General features: G+C 40.1%; 1 protein-coding gene across 1 annotated transcript; it reads right to left on the minus strand.

Moving 5' to 3' along the window:
* Nucleotides 1-12,846: 12,846 nt before the first annotated feature.
* On the minus strand, nt 12,847-14,504 carry LOC115684954 (uncharacterized). Its single transcript, XM_030609920.2, has 3 exons — nt 14,340-14,504; nt 14,170-14,222; nt 12,847-13,243 (listed from the first exon to the last, which is right to left on the minus strand). Exons 1-3 carry the CDS (start codon nt 14,428-14,430, stop codon nt 13,121-13,123), a joined length of 267 nt encoding a protein of 88 aa, XP_030465780.1. The 5' UTR covers nt 14,431-14,504; the 3' UTR covers nt 12,847-13,120.
* Between the last annotated feature and the right edge of the window lie 7,349 nt (nt 14,505-21,853).

Consider the following 21,853-nt stretch of genomic DNA (forward strand, 5'->3'; position numbering starts at 1 on the left):
ATATTGAAAGCACTTGGAGTTTTCCACAGTTGAGAACAGGTCTTTTCATCAACTTGGATGGTTACAAGTCTTTTGTATCGAGAAGGATTCCAAGCTGCCGTGCAACCAAAGATGAATGACGCGTTGGTTCAAAGAATGGAATGACAAGATTTTTCCATAGTTGATCCACTTGACAATATCATTGCGCATGACTAAGTATAAATCGGTAATATGGTAAATCTAGTTTGCCCAGTGATTAAAAACGGATGAATCTGTGGCTAGTATTGATTGCTGATATTACTTGTTAGATCACTGAAAAACTTGGTACATCTGTGTAAGTAGTACTAGTTATTGATATAGTTGAAATTACTTCAGAATAAAGTGAAGTTACGAAACACGCATAAATTTTACTAATATTAGATAGGCTGAATATTTTAAAGACCCTCAAACTTTGTGCCTTTTTGAACTTTAAAACCTATCGATATAAATACTAGTATTTACTCTCTCTTTTTTTCAAATATAGCATCATTTGGTCTTTTCTTTTTTTGGGTCCGTCAGCATCACTTCGTTAACGACTGAGTTATATTGACATGCTGCCAAGACCCCGGTTGTTGTGGCAACATTTAATATTAGTAATAAAAAAGATAAATTAATAACGAAAGGGAAGAAAAGGAGAGAACGGGAGGAGGAAGAGAGAGAACTAGTCACCTTCTTCACAGCCACCATCAACGAACCACAACAACCAATCACCACCACATCACAACCGTCGAAGTGAGATCCATGAACCAGAGAGACAGAGAGAGAGACTATTAAGCATCCTTCCCTTCATCCCCGGCTTACCAAAATACCTTTTCGTGGAAAAAATGTCTCCATTCCAGTCACTAGTCACAACCATTAAGGAGTGTCTGAGGTGACTGATCTCTGAAACACCGTGAGAAAAGTTAAAACACCCATTTTAAGGAGTGTCTGATCTCTGAAACACCGTGTTGAAATACAAAGTTACGTGTAATTTCAGTATTTTTCAAGGATTAGAAGGTGAACGTATGGTCGAAAAGTAATACAGTTCTTTCACTGTCCCAACAATTTTTTTACTGATTATCTCTGGAGTTGAATCACACTAGCCGTCGTTTATCGAGCAGATCACGTTGTCATTGTGATTTCGTTTGGAGAAGGTGATAACTGGCTAGAAGTAGTGTGTTATTGAAGCAGCTCCCTCTCATTGAAAAGATCTGCTCCTTCAGAACCGGCAGTTCCATGTCACTTCCCAGCATCACAACCACAGCAGATACACTCGGCCTGTCCTCGGAGCATCCCTGCACACATAGTAGACCCACATGCATGCATAGACCTTAGTACTTCAATAGTATCGTATGAGTTCTCGACCAAATTATCAATCAATTCCGTGGACCTGCCCTCTGTAAATAGTCTCCAAGCCCTACCCAACTCACGCCAAAACATAAGAGGCAATTCTTGATGTTGGAAGGCCAAAAATTTATAACTTACATGTCCTAGAAGATTACGACTGTAGTCGGGATGATGAAATCCTCCGTTTCTTTCCTGCTAACCATCTCCAGCACCAAAATACCATAGCTAAAGACTTCGGATTTCATCGAGAAAACTCCGTCGATGGCATATTCCAGAGACATGTAACCACTGTAGAAATCAATGCATTGAGAGACCATCAGCTTTCGAGCAAGTGGTGCACAAGGTCACAACTTTCTGCTCTTAAAGTTCTTACTATGTTCCAACCACTCAGTTAGTGCTTGCCTCTGTCTCGGTCCCTGCAAAGCTTTTAGCCAAGCCAAAATCAGAGATCTTGGGGTTCACTCTAGCTTTTACGTCTCTGTGAATAATCCTGAGTCTGGAATCTAATGAAGAAGGTAAAGAAATCCCCTAGCAATTCCATTGACGATGTGAAAGCGGCTCAACCATTCTAGTAGCTTCCTCTGCATTTCCTCTGTCAAAAAGTTATTTGAATTAGCAAAGTCTGCAGATGTAGTAACTTAAAGGGAGAAGTAAATAAAGTATTAATAAGTTTATAATTTTGCTAAATGATGCTGCTCTAGTAAGTTTCCTTTTTCACTGGAACACACGACGTTGACATGCTAGGTCTAATCATGAGACCTTTTGTCAAAAGCTTCCAGTAATTAGGTATATTCCGTGAGATTTTATGGGATCACTATCAACTGTTCTAAAAACTTAAGCTGTTAAGTGAAGGTGTAGTTTAATATTTAATTACTTTAACACTCCCCCTCAAGTTTAGTCTGGTCTTTTTGACTAGTACTAAGCGTGGACATATTTAATTGGGAAGGCAAATGGGGTCTGTAAAGATTTGAACCTAGGACATCCAGCTTTGATACTATGTAACAGCTCTAATACCATATGAGATTTTGTGGGATCACTGTCAACTATTCTAAGGGAATAAGCTGTTAGATGAATGCGTGATTTATTATTCGATTACTCTAACACTCCTCATCACGCTTAGTGAGGTCTTTTTGCCCAGTACTAAGCGTGAATATATTTAATTGGGGAGGCAAATAGGGCTCAAAAAGATTTGAACTCGGGACCTGATTCTGATACCATGCGATAATTTGTGGGACCACTACTAACTGTTCTAAAAGCTTAAACTGTTAGATGAAGGCGTGGTTTAATATTTAATTACTCTAACGCAATCATCAAGAAAGAGTATCTCTGAGCTTATACAAAACTTCCAGCATGTTTTCGAGGAACCGAGGAAGAAAGCATTAGGCAAAAACTCATAGATCAACAGAACTTCCTGAATGCCGTATCCTAGAAGTTTCACAAGGTTGCAATGCTGAAGCTTGGGAACATATAGAACTTCATTCTCGAATTCGTGCAGGCCCTACCTTGAGTTCCCTGAAAGCTTCTTCACTGCAATTTCTAAACCATCCTTCAACACACCCTGCAAAAGTTCAATTTGTGTTTAAACGAAACAAATAATGTTGCACCCTAATTTCGCTCGCAGTAGCTTTAGCATTTTGGAATCAAGTTTTCAGCCTCATACCTACATCTTGAGATAGCATGTTAGAATTTTGGAATAGTTGAATTACGACGAGATTCATTAAGTAATTAAGCCATGTGACAAACCGGGTGGTCAGATTGCCGATGAATGTGCAGAAGTTACTAAAAAGGCCATCATAATCATTTCCTTTCAAGAACTGAAATGAGGTTTGTGTCCTTTAACGCGAATATACTATCAAGCTAGAGAAAAACAAGAGAGTTGTGATCGTATTTTGCATACATTGATCATCATAATGTATTTCTTGAGGATAGAATGCATGATTTAGTACCTTGTAGACAGGGCCAAAACCACCATCGCCAACCTTATTCTCTGTTGAGAATATATTGGTCGCCACCGCTACTGTAACCAAGTCAAATAAGGGCAACTCCAGATCTGCCTTTTGGCATTCAAAGATGTCTCCTGATTTAATACTGTTCCTTTTACCTGCGGAAGAATTACAAATAGTAATTTCCTAAAATCATGTATAATTTTGAGCGATTATTGCCAGTTGTTCTAAAAACTTAATTCCTTAGATGAAATCATCATTTAAATTTGAATACACAAACACCCCCCTTAAAGCCACTAGATGAAAACATGGTTTACATCTAAATACTACGATACTCCCCATCACGCTTAGGTTGGACTTTCGCTTGAAATTGGAGCATGAAATTAAGTATAATTGGGGAGACAACTAAGGAGCTTAATATTTGAACTCATAGCCTCTTGCTTTGCTACCACGTAGAATCCGTAGAATTTTCTTAACTGCTATAAAAGTTAAATTATCATATGAAAGCATGATTCGATATTTAAGTACTCTATTAGGCATAAAAAAAAACTTCACTGAAGATATTTCTTGGAAACTTAGAACTCGTGATTTTGCTATGCAAAGAATGAAAAGCATCAGATTGAGAAAGTAGCAGGAGAAGGCCATCAAAGTGATGTATACAATGAGCTTCATATATCTGCCACGCAGATGCCTTAAGGATTTGATTGAGCTTGAGGGTAACCAACCTTTTCTGTTCATCATAGAACCACAACCTCTATTCCTTTACGCGGAATAGTAAATGACCATTAATCAAGAACCTGATAAAGTCCATAAGCTGAAATAGGTCCGATAATACGGATTTCAAGCAATTATGGCTTATTATCCGTTGTCACCATTTTTCTGACCAAAAAAAAAAAAACCGTTGTCACCGTTTCAACTAACTTTGCACAATCGGGAGAAAAATCAGTAAGAATGTCTCTTGCTTGTGTTAGGTGCGTTATTCATGAGGTCCTACTTGTAGTTAGGCGTTCCACTCCGTCGAAGATCATTCCATGGTCCTGAACTGAACTTAACAGTGCGGCCCTGCTTCAATCGTACCTGTGGGAAGCCATTTGGGTCAAGTTGACATGTGAAGTTACCTGGCGCAGTCATCAATGCTCTTCCATGATGTCAAATGGCGGTTGAAGCCTGCTGTGTTATTCATTCCTGTCCTCATCCCGGTAGAAAATATATCTGTAGGATTATCAAAACTCGGCCGTAGATCACTTCCATCTGTTGGGATTTTGGAACCAAAATCCCATAGACTTGAATGAGAAGTGTGTGGGTGAAAGTGTCCCACATAGGGTAGAAGAGAGATGGGAGATGGGTTCAAATAGTTGAGCCTCACAAATGGGTTTGGGCCCCAAGGGGTACCCCACTTTTGTGGAAGAGAGAGGACCTACGTCAAGCTAGGTCGGTCCACCTCCCGCGCGCGCACCGCCGCCGTCCGGCCGGCTCGGCTCGGTTCGGTTCCGGGTCCACTCTCTATCGGTTTTTTTTTTATTTTTTTTTTCGAACAGACACGTTGTTTAGAAATTATTTATTTATTTATTTTTGGACAAACAAACATGTCTGTTCGTGAGGTTCGGTTCGCCCGAACGAAAACCGAAGCCCTTCGCTACTATTCACGAAAACTCGCGACTCTTCATTTTTCGTCACTTGAATAAGACCGAACAGTTTAGTTCGGAATATAGATATCACTTCGTGGCATTCATTTTTTCAAGACGCACTCTACGCATATTCACTTCATCATTGTCATTTGGTGCGATTGTTCTGCAAAATTGCGTTCGTTGGAGTCCTCCGAATACGTACCGCTTCGGAGGAACGAGATCCGTTCTATCCCTGGGAGACGATTGTCCAATATCCCTGACCGATTGAGGGGCCAAATTCGTCTTAAGGACACGACGTTAATTCGTTGGGCTCGGATCAACATTCTGCTTATTTGGTTGTACTGCTTTCAGGTTAGTTTTTCCTAACGTTTGATTTTAATTTCTGATATACGAACTTAGCCGACTACAATCTTAAGACGAATTTTGCTTCGGTTCTGTTCGTATATTCTTATGCGTTGTTCATATCAAATATTTGTATAGTTCGTATGTTCCTTGTCATATCGTATAGAATACGATTCTATTTGCACATTCTGTTCGTTAACGAATTTTTCGAATATTGTTCATATTAGAAATTTTCAATTCTGTTCGTGAATATGGTATGTGTTTATATTTCAGAAATGGCTTCGACTTCGGTTAATCCTGTTCCGAATCACGGAGAAAAGCCAGAAAAGTTCAATGGTACGGATTTCAAGAGATGGCAACAAAAGATGTTGTTCTATCTCACGACCTTGAACTTGGCTAGATTCCTCAATGAGGATGGTCCTAAATTGGACGTTGGAGAGACAAATAAAGAAAAGCTTGCTGCTGTGGACGCATGGAATCATTCTGACTTCCTGTGTCGCAACTATGTCCTCAACGGTCTGGACAATACTCTCTATAACGTATATAGTCCGCTAAAAACGGCTAAAGAGTTATGGGATAGTCTGGACAAGAAATACAAAACCGAAGATGCCGGATTGAAGAAATTCATTGTCGGTAAATTTCTGGACTTCAAGATGGTTGATTCAAAGACCGTCTCAAGTCAGGTTCAAGAGCTTCAAGTGATTATGCATGATATTCATGCTGAAGGAATGACTCTAAGTGAGACATTTCAAGTGGCTGCATTCATTGAAAAATTGCCACCATCCTGGAGAGATTTCAAGAATTATCTCAAACACAAGAGAAAGGAGTTGTCACTTGAAGACTTGATTGTTCGGTTGAGGATAGAGGAAGACAATAGAAATTCCGAAAAGAAAGTTGGCAGCAATTTGGCGGTCTCAAGGGTCAATGTTGTTGAAGAAGGATCAAAACCCAACAAGAAGGAAAAAATAGTAAGTCTGGAGAGGGATTCACCCAAGGCCTGAAAAAGTTCGTTGGCAAGTGCTTCAACTGTGGCAAGTCTGGACATCGAGCCAAAGACTGCAGAGCCAAGAAAAGACAGAAAACTCAGGCTAATGTGGTGGAAGAAATTTCCAATGGTGTTGATGATATCAATCTAACTGCCATGATATCCGAGTGTAATATGGTGGGAAATCCCAAGGAGTGGTGGATTGATACTGGAGCAACTCGTCATATTTGCGTCAATAAATCAATGTTCTCATCTTACATGCCTATGGAAGGTGATGAAAAACTCTACATGGGTAATTCATCGACCTCTAAGGTTGAAGGTGTTGGAAAGGTTGCTCTAAAGATGACATCTGGGAAAGTTGTGACACTAAATAATGTGCTACATGTGCCAGACATACGCAAGAATTTAGTGTCCGGATCTCTTCTTAGCAAGAATGGCTTCAAGTTGGTTTTTGTATCCGATAAGTTTGTACTCTCCAAGAATGAGATGTATGTAGGAAAGGGTTACCTCAGTGATGGTCTTTTCAAGTTAAATGTAATGACTGTTGTACCCAATGTTGTTATGAATAAAGCTGTTTCTGCTTATGTGCTTGAGTCTCCTAATTTATGGCATGATAGATTAGGACACGTTAACTATAAGTCGATAAAGAAATTAATGAACATGGGATTATTGCCAAAATTCGAATGTTCTAGTGAGAAATGCCAAGTGTGTGTTGAATCTAAATTTTCTAAGCCTCCTTTTCATTCTGTAGACAATAGAGTCTCAGAACCTTTAGATTTAATACACACAGATATATGCGATATGAAATCAATACCGTCAAGAGGTGGTAATAAGTATTTTATCACATTTATAGATGACTGCTCGAGGTATTGTTATGTTTATTTGCTTAGTAGCAAAGATGAGGCTGTGAATGCTTTTAGAATTTATAAGTCCGAAGTTGAAACTCAGTTGAATAAGAAAGTTAAAATGATAAGAAGTGATAGAGGAGGTGAATATGAATTTCCTTTTGAGGAAATTTGTACTGAGTTTGGTATCGTTCACCAAATGACTCCTCCTTATACGCCGCAATCTAATGGAGTGGCAGAAAGGAAAAACCGGTCTTTAAAGGAAACAATGAATGCATTGTTGAATAGTTCCGGTTTACCACAGAATTTGTGGGGGGAAGCTGTTTTGACGGCGAATTTTATTTTAAATAGAGTGCCCCACGAAAAACACAACAAACTCCCTATGAGAAATGGAAAGGCGAATGCCTAACTTGAATTATCTCAAAGTGTGGGGGTGTTTGGCTAAGGTTGCGGTTCCTAAGCCTAAAAAGGTTAAGATAGGACCAAAGCGTTGATTGTGTTTTTATCGGATATGCTCGTAATAGCAATGCATATCGTTTTCTTGTTCACAAGTCGAGATCCCGATATACATGTTAATACGATAATTGAATCAAGGGACGCTTCGTTCTTTGAAAATATATTTCCGTATAACATAGTATATGAGCCAATTGATAATAATAAGAGGTCTCGAGATACTATATCTAGAAATGATCCAATTGAGGATGAACCTAGACGTAGTAAAAGACAAAGGACTTCCACGTCTTTTGGACCTGATTTCTTCACGTATCTGTTAGAGAATGAGCCTCGGACATTCAAAGAAGCTGTGACTTCGCCAGAAGCCCCGTTCTGGAAAGAAGCTATCAATAGTGAAGTTGAATCCATCTTGTCAAACCATACATGGGAATTGGTTGACCTTCCTCCTGGTAATAAACCACTACAATGTAAGTGGATTTTCAAGAGGAAAATGAAAGCGGATGGTGCTATTGATAAATATAAGGCTAGGCTTGTAGTAAAAGGATACAAGCAACGAGAAGGTCTTGATTATTTTGATACTTATTCACCTGTTACTAGAATTACATCCATAAGGATGCTAATTGCCATAGCAGCGGTGTATAAGCTTGAAATCCATCAAATGGATGTTAAGACGGCCTTCTTAAACGGAGATTTGGAAGAAGAAATATATTTGGAACAACCCGAAGGGTTCATTGTTCCAAGTCAAGAGAAGAAAGTATGTCGGCTTATCAAGTCACTCTATGGATTGAAACAAGCACCGAAACAATGGCATGCTAAATTCGACCAAGTCATGTTGTCGAATGGTTTCAAGATCAATGAGTGTGATAAATGTGTATATGTTAAGAACACTCATAATGGTTTTGCCATTTTGTGCTTATATGTAGATGACATGCTTATAATGGGCAGCGATAGTGAGGTTGTTAAGGCGACCAAACGCATGCTCACAAGTAAATTTGATATGAAAGATATGGGGGTTGCAGATGTTATTTTAGGAGTTAAAATCCATAAAACATATGGAGGATTAACTCTATCACAATCCCATTATATTGAGACGATTCTTGGAAAGTGCAAGAATCTAGATATTGTACCGGTAAAGACTCCTATAGATGTTAATTTACATCTTTCAAAGAATACTGGTGAAAGTAAGGCTCAAAATGAGTATGCTAGTATACTAGGCAGTTTAATGTATGTCATGAACTGTACTAGGCCGGACATAGCTTGTGCGGTTAGCAAGCTAAGTCGATTTACAGTTAGTCCAAATGAAAATCATTGGAAAGCAATGAAACGTTTATTGGGCTACTTAAAGCATACTCAAGATTATGCTTTGCATTACACAGAATATCCAGCGGTACTTGAAGGATACTGTGATGCAAATTGGATAACCGGCACTAAAGACACAAAATCGACAAGTGGATATGTATTCACACTTGGGGAGCGGCAGTGTCTTGGAAATCATCCAAACAAACTTGTATTGCTAGATCCACTATGGAATCAGAATTTATTGCTTTGGATAAAGCCGGTGAAGAAGCAGAGTGGCTTCGAAATTTCTTGGAAGATATTCCTAATTGGCCTAAACCAGTGCCCGCTGTATGTATACATTGTGACAGTCAAGCGGCAATAGGAAGAGCAAGGAATGTCATGTATAACGGTAAGTCTCGACACATACGTCGAAGACATGACACAGTAAGACAACTTCTCTCTAGTGGAATTATCACCATTGACTATGTGAAGTCAAAAGATAATATTGCGGATCCATTGACAAAAGGCCTAACTGGAGAGATGGTTGCAAAAACATCAAGGGGAATGGGTTTAAGGCCTATAAACAAGTCATCATAGCGGAAACCCTACCTAGTTGACTGGAGATCCCAAGATCTAGGTTCAAAGGGACAACTAAGTTATGAAGACAGTAGAGTAATCGTTAAATTTTTACTCATTCCCCGATGAAGACAAGACTAATATGTGAAGGTTAAGCAAAAGCTTTTAATGATTCGAATTGAGTATGTGATATACTATATGTTCAGAAATCACCTATGTGAGTGTGAAGTGAGGGCCGCTTCTGTGAGAATTGAAAAGGCCGAATTCTCTAAAACACTCATGAGACCAGGCGGTGTTCATGGCCAAAACGAACACAACAGTGAGAACCAATTTTGTTCGAGAAACAGTTGTGTGATTTCTATTGTCTAGGCTTACACCAAAGGTCGACAGTTCAAAGACATCAAGTCTACTGATTGACTGAGTAAGTCCGATAGGTTTCACTAAGGAAAGTTCAAGGTCTCAGACTACTTATCCTGATGCAACGTTTTCTCATGGAATAATCGCACATTGCATCTCATGCATACACAAAGAGTCATGATATCTGAACTTCTCATTCATGTGGGGGATTGTTGGGATTTTGGAACCAAAATCCCATAGACTTGAATGAGAAGTGTGTGGGTGAAAGTGTCCCACATAGGGTAGAAGAGAGATGGGAGATGGGTTCAAATAGTTGAGCCTCACAAATGGGTTTGGGCCCCAAGGGGTACCCCACTTTTGTGGAAGAGAGAGGACCTACGTCAAGCTAGGTCGGTCCACCTCCCGCGCGCGCGCCGCCGCCGCCGTCCGTCCGGCCGGCTCGGTTCGGTTCGGTTCCGGGTCCACTCTCTATCGGTTTTTTTTTTATTTTTTAGTTTTCGAACAGACACGTTGTTTAGAAATTATTTATTTATTTATTTATTTTTGGACAAACAAACATGTCTGTTCGTGAGGTTCGGTTCGCCCGAACGAAAACCGAAGCCCTTCGCTACTATTCACGAAAACTCGCGACTCTTCATTTTTCGTCACTTGAATAAGACCGAACAGTTTAGTTCGGAATATAGATATCACTTCGTGGCATTCATTTTTTCAAGACGCACTCTACGCATATTCACTTCATCATTGTCATTTGGTGCGATTGTTCTGCAAAATTGCGTTCGTTGGAGTCCTCCGAATACGTACCGCTTCGGAGGAACGAGATCCGTTCTATCCTGGGAGACGATTGTCCAATATCCTCGGGTACAGATTGAGGGGCCAAATTCGTCTTAAGGACACGACGTTAATTCGTTGGGCTCGGATCAACATTCTGCTTATTTGGTTGTACTGCTTTCAGGTTAGTTTTTCCTAACGTTTGATTTTAATTTCTGATATACGAACTTAGCCGACTACACCATCTACGTCTCTCACAGCAAGATTTCCCGAATCCAGGAGCTGTCGTTCACATACAGATGAGTTGGAGGGCCAAATTTCCCTTGCATACCTGTCCGAAAGGACAGGACTTCCCCTGGCTAATGACCTTCAAAGGACCTGAAGAATCTGTAAGGGGAATGGCTGTGTTTTCAACCCATCTTACTGTCATCTTGGGTGTTTTCTTGCACCATATTCCAAGGTATCGCCTTGGAGGATCACCACGGCAGAAGAATCCTAATTCAGAATTCCCACCCACTGAAATTAAATGATCACCATCTCGGATCGACTGATCCGTAGTTATTGCATCTAATGTATTGGCAAGAAGAGCAGTATACAGCGAAGAGAAAAGAAGAAGACATGAAAAGTGTTTTCATACTGATTTTTTTTTTGGACATAACAGAGACTTATCATTTCATTTAATAAATAGCCCTCTAGAGAAAGGGGCATCAAAACACAGGATCTCCCATAGAGGGGGTGGTGGGTAAGAAACCCAATAACGTGGAAGTGCCTTAACTCTTGAGGCCTTTACAACCCAATCTGCTGATCTATTTGAATCTCGAGGGCAGTAGGCTAACTCAAGACTCTCAAAAAAGGCCATGAAGCCTAAGCATTCTGTGATAAGGGGCTCAACGTCCCACGAGCAGAGAGAGGAATCTTGTAGGAAGCAGCCAAGGTTCTCAAGGGCTGATTGAGCCGTGAAGGCCAAAGGGAGAATATTGATTTATGGAGAAAAGGGTCAAAAAAGTCCTAAACCTTTTACATTAATGCCAATTTAGTCCTAAACCTTTTTTTTGGTGTCAATTCAGTCCTAAACTTTTTGCATTGGTGCCGATTTAGTCCTAAATCTTTTCTTGGTGTCAATTCAATCCTAAACCTTTTTGCATTGGTACCAATTCAGTCCTAAACCTTTTGCATTGATGCCAATTCAATCATAAACCTTTTTTTGGTGCCAATTCAGTCCGAAACCTTTTGCATTGGTGCCAATTCAATCCTAGACCTTTTGCATTAGTGCAAATTTAGTCATTCCAGCTAATAGCTATTCACGTGTCGAAGGACTGAATTGGCACAAATGCAAAAGGTTTATGACTGAATTGGCACAAATGCAAAAGGTTTAGGACTGAATTGGCACAAAAATAAGGTTTAGGACTAAATTGGCATCAATGCAAAAAGTTTATGACTTTTTTTGACACTTTTCCCTTGATTTATGAGGGGTGAAGGCTCGTGTTGTCAAAGCAGATATTAGTCAGAAAATAAACTAATCATATTCAATATCAACTGGTAATTGCATCATACATGGGAAAATCGGCAATATTTTAATCCTCATATATGCACTTTCAAAAGACCACTTTTCCTCCAAGACAAGTCCTTATGATCAAGAAAGTTTTGGAGAACCCAGGAAAGCTTTCAGTCAAAAAACCAATGACTAAAAGAGGAGACGACCCCATGTTCACTGGGGTAATTAGTCATGCAACTGCTGGTCATGTAAAGACAGGACATTTTCTCGACGCCCACAAACTTGGGTCAAGGTTTTAGCAGTGATATTTCAGCAACAGTATGAAAGTTTCGTGATGATACACGTAATCAAGCAACGGGGCTCTTGTACCCAGTTGTGCTCCCTAAGAATTGATAGTATCATTTTGTTAACAAATGCTCAAGGGCTACACTTGTTAAACACCTCTATTTGTTGTTTCAAATATTATTTTTCTGTATAATGCACGATTGATGCATAGGAAATGAAAATATTTCCTTATTAAATATGGTTAACCGGTAAATTGGGATACTCGTGTATCTTGTCTCCCGCTCCCCCAACAAAATTCAGGTTCATAATATTCTTAAATATTAAGTTAATTGGGAACCAGGCAATTCGAAGCTGATCAGTACAGAAAATTTCTTAGAACAGATGATATGTAGAGGAGATGAGAATACTGTGGTGTGAGGCTTTTGTCTAAGACCTCAGAAATAATTGGAACACCCATTTCATATCAATTGCAAGCTGAAGACTACTGGAAATAGAACAAGAGGTGAAAGATTACCCATGATTTGTGATAACACTTGCAAAAATGCAATGAAAGAAACGGCACAATCCATTACTATAGTTTTTTGTACTCCTAGATTACAAAATTTCCCTTCTTTGGCCTTCAGAAAAGATACATACATATGTCCCAACTCTAATAATCTGAAGAAAACAAAGAGATTCCAAGAGACAATAACACGTATTGCAATTTCTATAGGAAAAACTGTCAGATAAGTTAGTACATCATCCCAAAATTTGGGGTCCCATTTGTCTCCAAACCCACCCATTTGTCTTTAACCAGTGTTCTTTGCGACCTCGACAATGATTTATTTCTTTTCGCCAGCAGTAGATTCGGGTGGCGGTTTGACAATGCTTAGCTGACCACCTTCCTTGTTAGCAGCGGTGGCTGCTTTCACTTCGTTGCAGTGGTTTATGAACTTGCTTATCTCCTGCATCATTAAATTAGAGGCATCAACCAAAAAAAAAAAAAATTAGAGGGAAAGTTGGAAGGCAACTTCACAGGTTAATGGATTGATTTTCTTCCTTTTACCAAGAATTAGATTCGATGAGAATATGATCATATTAAACTAGAATCGAATAAGCATGATAAAAAATCAAATGACAGAAGGAAAACCATTGTGCCTCAGATTGCACCAGTTCTGACAGTAAACTCGTAATAAACCACATGCAGATGCTAGCCAAGCAAATTTCAAAGTAGTGGAAAGTGCACTTTTTTTTCTGGAGGCAAGAAGAGATGCAAAACATCGAATCATGTCAAACTGACTAGAGAAATTATCAACTGGGGGTGTATCAAATTGAAACCTCTCAATTTCCTCGGATGTCTACAGAAATCCCAAAGGACACGCTAGAATCCTCCACTGGTTCCAACAGAGAGGCGGTAGATCAATATGCTCTCGGCAGACAGAATTAGCAGAATAGAACCGATGCTACAACGTTTGTTTAAGCAATCAAGTAACATCTTTGGAGCTTGGAAAACGAAGTCTCTTGTAAGAGAAAGAGCCAGATAGTGTCAGGGTTTTCGACACGAAACGAAATTCTCTCGACACTCTAATCAATCTATTGTAGCAGACCGCTCTACCCAGAACCTCTAATGGCGTCAAATCAAAACCTTTCGAAGATTACACCAATTCCACAATATATTATGACAATGAGGGAAGAACAGACAGAGTAATCATCATCGCTTCCCAATCAAATTCTTCCAAAGCAAGCAACTGCACTTCCCAAACACCGATCGGAAAACCACGAGACATGTATGGACGAATCGAGATTGAAGCTAAGGAATCGACCTAACTAAGCTGGCAGATTCCATCGACCAAAACCAAAATTTAAAGCTCTGGTGCGAGCGAACACTTACCCGGTCCATCTCCATGTCCTTAGTGACCTTCAATGGCTTCACGTACCTCTTCCCTGCGACAATAATCAGAGCACGATCGTATCAGAAGAAGAAAGAACGCCGAATCGCATCAGAACCCGGCGACGACAGTCTCGAAACCCGCACGAAACCTACGAAGGAAAAGACGATACCTTTGCGAGTTGGAGGGGCTTTCCCATGGCGACTCGGAGGGATGGTTTTCTTCTTCTGTTGGCCCTTGAACAGGTTCGATTTCTGCGTCATCTTCTGCTTCTGCTGCTGCTGCTTCTTCTTCTTCTTCTTCTTCTTCTTCAGGGTGTGCTGCGTTCGTCGCTGTAGCCGTTAGGGTTTCAGAATTTTGCTCAGTTGTTTTTTTTTGCAATGTTGAGGTCGGTGTCGGCCCAAATTCCAAAGCCCAAGGAATAAGGAATGATCCTTAAGGCCCAATTTAAAGCCCGAAGAACATGACCCTCCATCCATCGATCAACCTAACCACAACCCGAAATCCGACCCGGAAAAGGACCATGACCCGAAAATAAAACATCCGATCATATAGCAATGGATGGAAATCTTGGTGTGTGCTCGTTACTGAAGATGGATTCAGGTGATCGGTTGCCGATTTTGTTTTGAAGAAGTTGCAGATTTGCTCTTCAAGCGGATGACCCATAACTTTGTTATGATAATTCATTTTGTTATCTGGAACTTATTTTATTTTGAAATTGTCTAGGATTTGTTTTGATTTGCGGTTGGACTGCCTTGTTTTCCTCTTGTATTTCCGTGGAAAAAAATGAAATTTTACTTTGACAATAATAATAATAAATAAATAAAAACAAAGGGGGTTTGACCTAGATACAATTGGGTACGGAATCGATTGGAATAAGTTAGAACAAGCGTATATAAAATGATCCAACAATGACCACACTCTAGACGTTTAGGAATCCAATCTAATCTAATGACCATTGCTTATAGAATAAATCTAAAAAATATAGATTATTTCACATTATCAATGATTGGCATGTGACCCACTTTTAAGTTTCTGGGTTATTATCACGAAAAATCCCAAACTGGTAGACATGTAACAAATTTACCTAAAACTAATTTTTTAACCACCAAAAACCCCAAACTGATACACTTATGACAAATTTACCCTCTGTTAGTTTCCATTAAATTTTACTGTCAAATTACTTAGTTAAATGACACATATCAGTTAATGAATGTACCAATTTGGGGTTTTACCATCAATTTATCCCAGGTGTACAAGTTTATAGTTTTTTTTGTATTAATTCAATTTAATAGAGGGTAGATTTGTCACAAATATACCAGTTTGGGATTTTTATGGTAAAAAAATTAGTTTGGGCTAAATTTGTCACAGATATACCAGTTTGAGATTTTTGGTGGTCAAAAAATTAGTTTTGGGTAAATTTGTCACAGGTGTACCAGTTTAGGGTTTTTCGTGGTATTAACCCTAAGTTTCATAATTTTTATTTCCTTCCGATATTACAAAAATAAGCAATAACCATTTTTCCTTTCCAATGATTACATTTTCGTTCTTTATTTTCTATTCTAAAATACATGGATTTACATCAACAATTTTTTTAATACACTCAAGAAAGATTGTAGAGATAATTTCTCATGTTTTGGTCAGAAATCACCGACGTGAAGGTTCAGTTAATGCTGGCCGTCTTACGTCGCACAACGGCATTGAAGTGAATAATTTATTTTAAAATTTTCTGAATTTGTTATTGATTTTTTATTTTTCTTTTCTTTTCTTTCTATTCTTTTTTCTTCACGGGGCAAGTGGCGTTGCCACCGGGGCAAGGGTTGCGGCCCTCGCCGGCAACAGCGAGGGCCTGTAAGGGCTAGGACGCCCTCGCTGTGGCCCGTGCCGCCCTTGCCCAATGGTCGGCGGAGATTGCCGGCCCTCAGTCAGCTCGGTGAAGAAAAAAAGAAAAAGGACAGGAAAACGAAAGAAAAGATAAGAAAAAAATATAAAAAGAAATCAATAAAAAAATATTTAAAAAATTATCCTGGTCAAAATTAGCCGGAAAGACTACATTTATAATCTATTAAAAGGTTTAACACTAAATTAGCATAATTAAAATATTTATAATTGAATTGATCGCAGTACAATTGATTTAGGACTTTTTGGACAATATTCCCCCCCGAAACCACACATGCCACCTCCGTCGTTGCATAGAGTCGGTCACATTTCGAGTAATGAGTAACTATCCAAATAAATGCAAAAGGTATATATTAATACAAACTAGAAGCAGAGGGAGCTAATCACTAGCATAACAAACTTTAAAAGATATAAATTATCGAATCTAACATATCACAAAGATATGATATCTTGAACCCTCTGAGCTCTCACGAACCATGTTCAAGTATGCTTCTACACGCAATTTCGTGTTATTGTTTAACCATAGGTTCATTCACTAATCTTGAAAACATAAATGTGTTCCTCCAATAATGGTATCTACGTTATTCATTTTTGACTTTTGTCCACCTGATGTTGAACATACAAACAAATTCCATATTCACCATTTGAAGATTAAAACAAGTATCCTTCATGGACTTATCATTACTCTACTGAGCGACATTTACTTTCATTCCTGGTTGGAGAAAATAACTTCTTTTCAACTAGATCTCTAATTGGTGGGTTATAAACATGGACATCATCCATACATAAACTTATATGTCCATACCTGCAACTCACAATCAGAAATCTGGTTGGAGAAAAGCTCGGGCCTTGTCTTCTTTAACTTACCTGTATTCGGTTGACCGAATCCACGAAGAACGATAGACAAAAAATGAGAACTTCCTTGTATTTTTTTCATAAGAACTTACTTGTATTTTGTTACAAGCAATTGGAGAAAAGCTGCCATGAGAGCTCTGCTATATTAACCTCCAGCACAAGGCCTCCCTGCCCCACCAAATGGTGTGAAGTGCTTTCCAATCACGTTTACCACCCACCCCCCCATCCTGTGTAGTATAGTTTTTTTTTTGGTGTAAAATGTAAGTAGTATATAACAGATGATGTACAGCAGCTTAGGGGCATTCCCCGGCACTACAACTAGTACTAATAATTTGAGAACATGGAGGTAGGAAGTCTCCATAAAGTAGCTAAAACAACGTTAGCTTGCGAAGGTTTGATTTTTTGGTATAACGAAGCTCTACCTCTTACATTTTTCCGCACCTTCGCCTAAATAATCTGAATGTTAGTTGGATTGTTTTGAAACCGTCTATGGTTGCACTCCATCCAAGTGCAATATACAGTTGCTAGGAAAGATACTTTGAGGAGTTTCGCTGCCAAATCTTTGTCTCTTGTTGCTCTAACCATCCATTGAAGCTCCTCATTCCATCCCCATACATTACGCCTGTTGCGCAAGAATATTGCGCCAGATGCTACTTGTCCATTCGCATTGGAAGAAAAGGTGAGTCCTATTCTCTATACTTGCCCTACAGAAGGTACATTGGACATCGACTGAGGTCATCCACCGTGATATGATCTCTACTGTCGGAAGCCTATCCCTACATACTAACCAACCAATAAAATTGTATTTGCTAACGCCGCTACTCCATATTAAATTATACCACTCCACAGCCGGACTCTCGTGTCTAAGTTCATCCAAGACATCATGGCAGCAATATCTTGGATTAGACATGACTGGGGTTTCCTGTGTAGTATAGTTGAACTCTCATGTATATATATAGTATACATTCAAAAAGCATCATACGTAAAATTATCAAGTTGACATTGTAATACGATTTCTTTTGTCATTTACTGAACGAATAACCATAAAACATCTTCTTTTAATTATTTGACCCTCTTAATTTTGTTGTGACAATAATGCCAAAACTATTGCCTCCAAGAGGTTGGCTGCATTGGTAAGGGTGTAAGACTTGGGGTCCCAGGTCCCAAGTTCGAGTCCCCTCTGCCGCGTAACCTTATCATACTCTTGACTTACATAGAGGCTAGTTAGTGAGGCCAGATTAGCTCTCCTCCGGTTGGTACTTGGCCGATCGGACCCTTGTAGTGCGGCCGGTGCGGGAGTTCGGATTATCAAAAAATAAAATAAAAAATAAAAAAATAATGCCAAAACTAATGGATAGCAAAACGAAATTACTAGAGAAATCAATAATGAACGATAAAAACATAAAAAGTTTAGGTGGTTCGGTTTGAGTATCGGTACCTACTTTACAAGGAGAGCCAACTACAAAGAAATTCGTTAAGTGTTTCTTAGGCAGAAATTATGCTTAAAGCAAACCCACAAGTATTATCTCATAATCTCTCTAAAAAAAAAAATCATTATGAAACTCGCAAAGAGAAAACACTAACACTCCTCTTATTTTCTCTAATGTGTAACTTGTGAAAATAAGTCAAAAAAGAAAACTTTAAATCCCGTGCTTTCAAGTTAGGTGTGACGCCTGGGGGCTCGGCCCCTATTAAGAGCTGAGAGCCTTATTTGGGCCTCTAACTGGGCACCCACCCAAGTCAATCCGAGCTCCCGGCGTTAAATAGTCAGGTGCCCGCCTGTTGCTCAGTAGCTATAAGCTTCTGCGCGCATATGGGCAGACACTCGATCTCTCCAGCTTCCTCGCACCATGGGTACCTCTAAAAACTCTTTTACCTATCTTGATCTCTAGGTACGATCCAAACTCCAAATTTGACACGAACTTTGAGCCAACAATTCACAGCATTTTTTTAAGGCTTCTTCTGTTTCGTGGTTTGCTGAGTTGTGGATACTGCCATATGATTAAGATAATACTGTTGCATTATAACTATTCATAAATTGGTACCTCCATCTCGATGGATTGAACACGAGTGGATCTTCAAAAGTTTCCGAATTCAGATGGAGACCTGCTTGAACAATGATGATGGTCCAGCCTTTCGGAATTGTGTATAGGTACAAGACAAATAGGATGGAAGCAAATAAGGATGTGCAAAGGAACAGGGAACTGCCCGGACCGCCCGGAACTGGACCATACCGGCCCGGAACCGGTGGTTCCCGTGAGGACCAATCCGGTTCCCAGTTCTAATTTACTAGAACCGTTGAGTACCGGTCCGGTTTCCGGTTCTAAGCGTGGAACCGCCCACCCGCCCACCTGGACCGAACCGGTAATATATATAATTTTTAAGAAAAATTTCAACAAAAAAAAACATTTTTAGAAAAATGAAAACTATAAAATTCCTAATTTGAAGCTCGACTCTCAATTTCCATCAACTTACGGCTGCGCCGCTAGCAGTTCATTGCCTCCCTCTCTCACTCCCGGTCACCTCCATTTGTGTGAAACTTTGTAGGACCGGTTCCATGGACCCACCCGGAAACCGGACCCGTCCAGTTCCTGGATGGATCCATGGAACTAACGGGCGGTTCTCGGTTTCCATTTCTCAGAACCGGTCCTTAGTGGGTGGTTCCCGATTCCATGTTGGGAACCGCCCGCCCGGACCTTGCTCATCCCTAGAAGCAAAGCGAGAGAAATTTAACCATTAGTTGTGTGGATGTCCTTTATTGCTCTTCTAAAGATTGCCGCCGCAATGCTCTCGAGTCTTAGTGACTCGTTGATGACCGAGGATTGATTTTCTTTCGGACGTTCTTGATTAGAAAAGATAGATGTATCTCATGGATCACTAGGGAGAGTAATCATAACTATGCTAATGACATCTGACCATATAGTAAGGCATTCCATATTTTCAATTATCTTAAAGATCAAAGCATAAAAAAAATGAGAGAGAGTGAGAAATTGATTTGCTTTTTCTCCTCCTTGACTCACTTGATGGCCTAATTCCAAAAAAAACCCCAAACTTTATACTTTGTCCCAATTATACCCTGAATTTTTTTTTGTCTCAAGAAAAACCTCAAACTTTTCTCCGAGTCCCAAATCTACCCTACAGCTTATAACTCCGTCCAATTAACGTCGGAAAAAAAAAAAAAAACAGAACCGGCGGTGCGGCGTGGCCAAGCCTTTGGTGGCCGCCGCCACGGCCGCCGGGAAGGAGCGGCGGCCCTCGCCCCGGGCCTTCCGAAGGCCGGCGACCCTAGGCCCCGGCGAGTCGCCGCGAGGGTCCGGCCCCGTCTCGGGGAGGGCGCGACCTCGCCCCATATCGGGGCCGCAGCCCTCGCCGGCGACTCGCCCGTGGCCGACGAGGGTCGCCGGCCTTTGGGAAGTCCCAGGCGAGGGCCGCCGCTCCTTCCCGGCGGCTGTGGCGGCGGCCACCGGCGAAGGCTTGGCCGCGCCGCAGCCGCTGGTTCTGTTTTTTTTTTGTTTTCTGACGTTAATTGGATGGAGTTATAACGGTAGGGTAGATTTGGGACTCGGAGAAAAGTTTGAGGTTTTTTTTAAGACAAAAAAAAGTTCAGGGTATAATTAGGACAAAGTGTAAAGTTTGAGTTTTTTTTTGGAATTAGGCCCTCACTTGATGGGTATAGGTCATGGATTTGTATTCCTTCCACGTCATCCCAGCGGTCCCATCACTTCTGCTGCGAATGACTTACTCATTGTCCTCCTGATCGTGGATATGCTGAAAGAAGATATTGTAAGGAAATTATACCCACGAAACCTCCGAGAACTTGGATAGCACTTTAGCTATATATAGCTCAGGAAAGGAACAGTTTACCGTTAATTTCTGAACCACATCAGGGTTTTCGGAGAGATATTTAATGGCTATGGTCATGGCGGATGATACTGCTGCAAATCCAGCGATTAGGAGCACCATGATCATGTACGAAATGAATTTACTGGTCAGGAAAGCCCCATTTTTCGTTTCACTGATGAAGTGATCCAATAGATCTCCCTTGCGCGCATCCGGAGATGATAATCTTTCCTCTATCTCCCGTCTTATCATTTCCATTATCTTTTTGTGGCTCTGAAACAATTTAAAAAGGTACATGATCACATTGTTGTATGTTGCATACTTCCACTTTATCTTTATGATGGTTTCAGACTTCAACCCATGAATAGGAAACACAATTAAGAAATCCAAAAAATTACTTTCTACCACAAGAAAGAAAGAAACGAACAGGAAACAGAAAATGAAGAGACTGTAATTTCAAGTAATTGTTCAGTGATTTGTGCAGTGCCTTTCAGATTTTTAATGTCTCTTCGATTACATTTCCTAGACTTAAAAGTTTCAAACTTCACTAATCTTTGATGGCTCATTTGATACCCTCAAAGAGTTTTAAGTTGAGAATAGTCTCAGGAGTCGCTTTTGGAGGATCGAGTCATAGTCTAGCGTGACCCAACAAAGCATGTGTGTGAGTGCAGTATAAGCAGTATCACAATCAGAGAGAGCAACCTTGGTGAAGATGCCAACACCACACTCCATTGCAACCTTGGCCAAGAACACCGCTGACTTCTCAAGCTCCAAGTACCTCTCCACCACTGCTGCCGGCACCTTCCCCGCCTGTATTGCTGTGGCCAAGTCCTTGGGGATGCTGTCCAATGTCCTTGAAACCTGATTGAGCACAATCGCATCAATGTAACATACAATGTGAATTGCATAGATCGAAATCGCACAAGTACGTTCAAATTTAACTGCGAGAGGGGACAAATAAGTCTTAAGATTAAAGGAGTGCAGTTCCTCAAAGAAAATCAAACTGAGCAAAGTGTACATTTTTATTTGGACATGCACCATAAGGTAGTCTAAGGCATGCGCAAGGGTACATGCAAATCAACAAGTATTATG

This window comes from Syzygium oleosum, unplaced genomic scaffold (assembly GCF_021117445.2).
Source record: "Syzygium oleosum isolate NSW1041296 unplaced genomic scaffold, Sole_v2.1 Sole_v2.02, whole genome shotgun sequence".
Lineage (NCBI taxonomy): Eukaryota > Viridiplantae > Streptophyta > Magnoliopsida > Myrtales > Myrtaceae > Syzygium > Syzygium oleosum.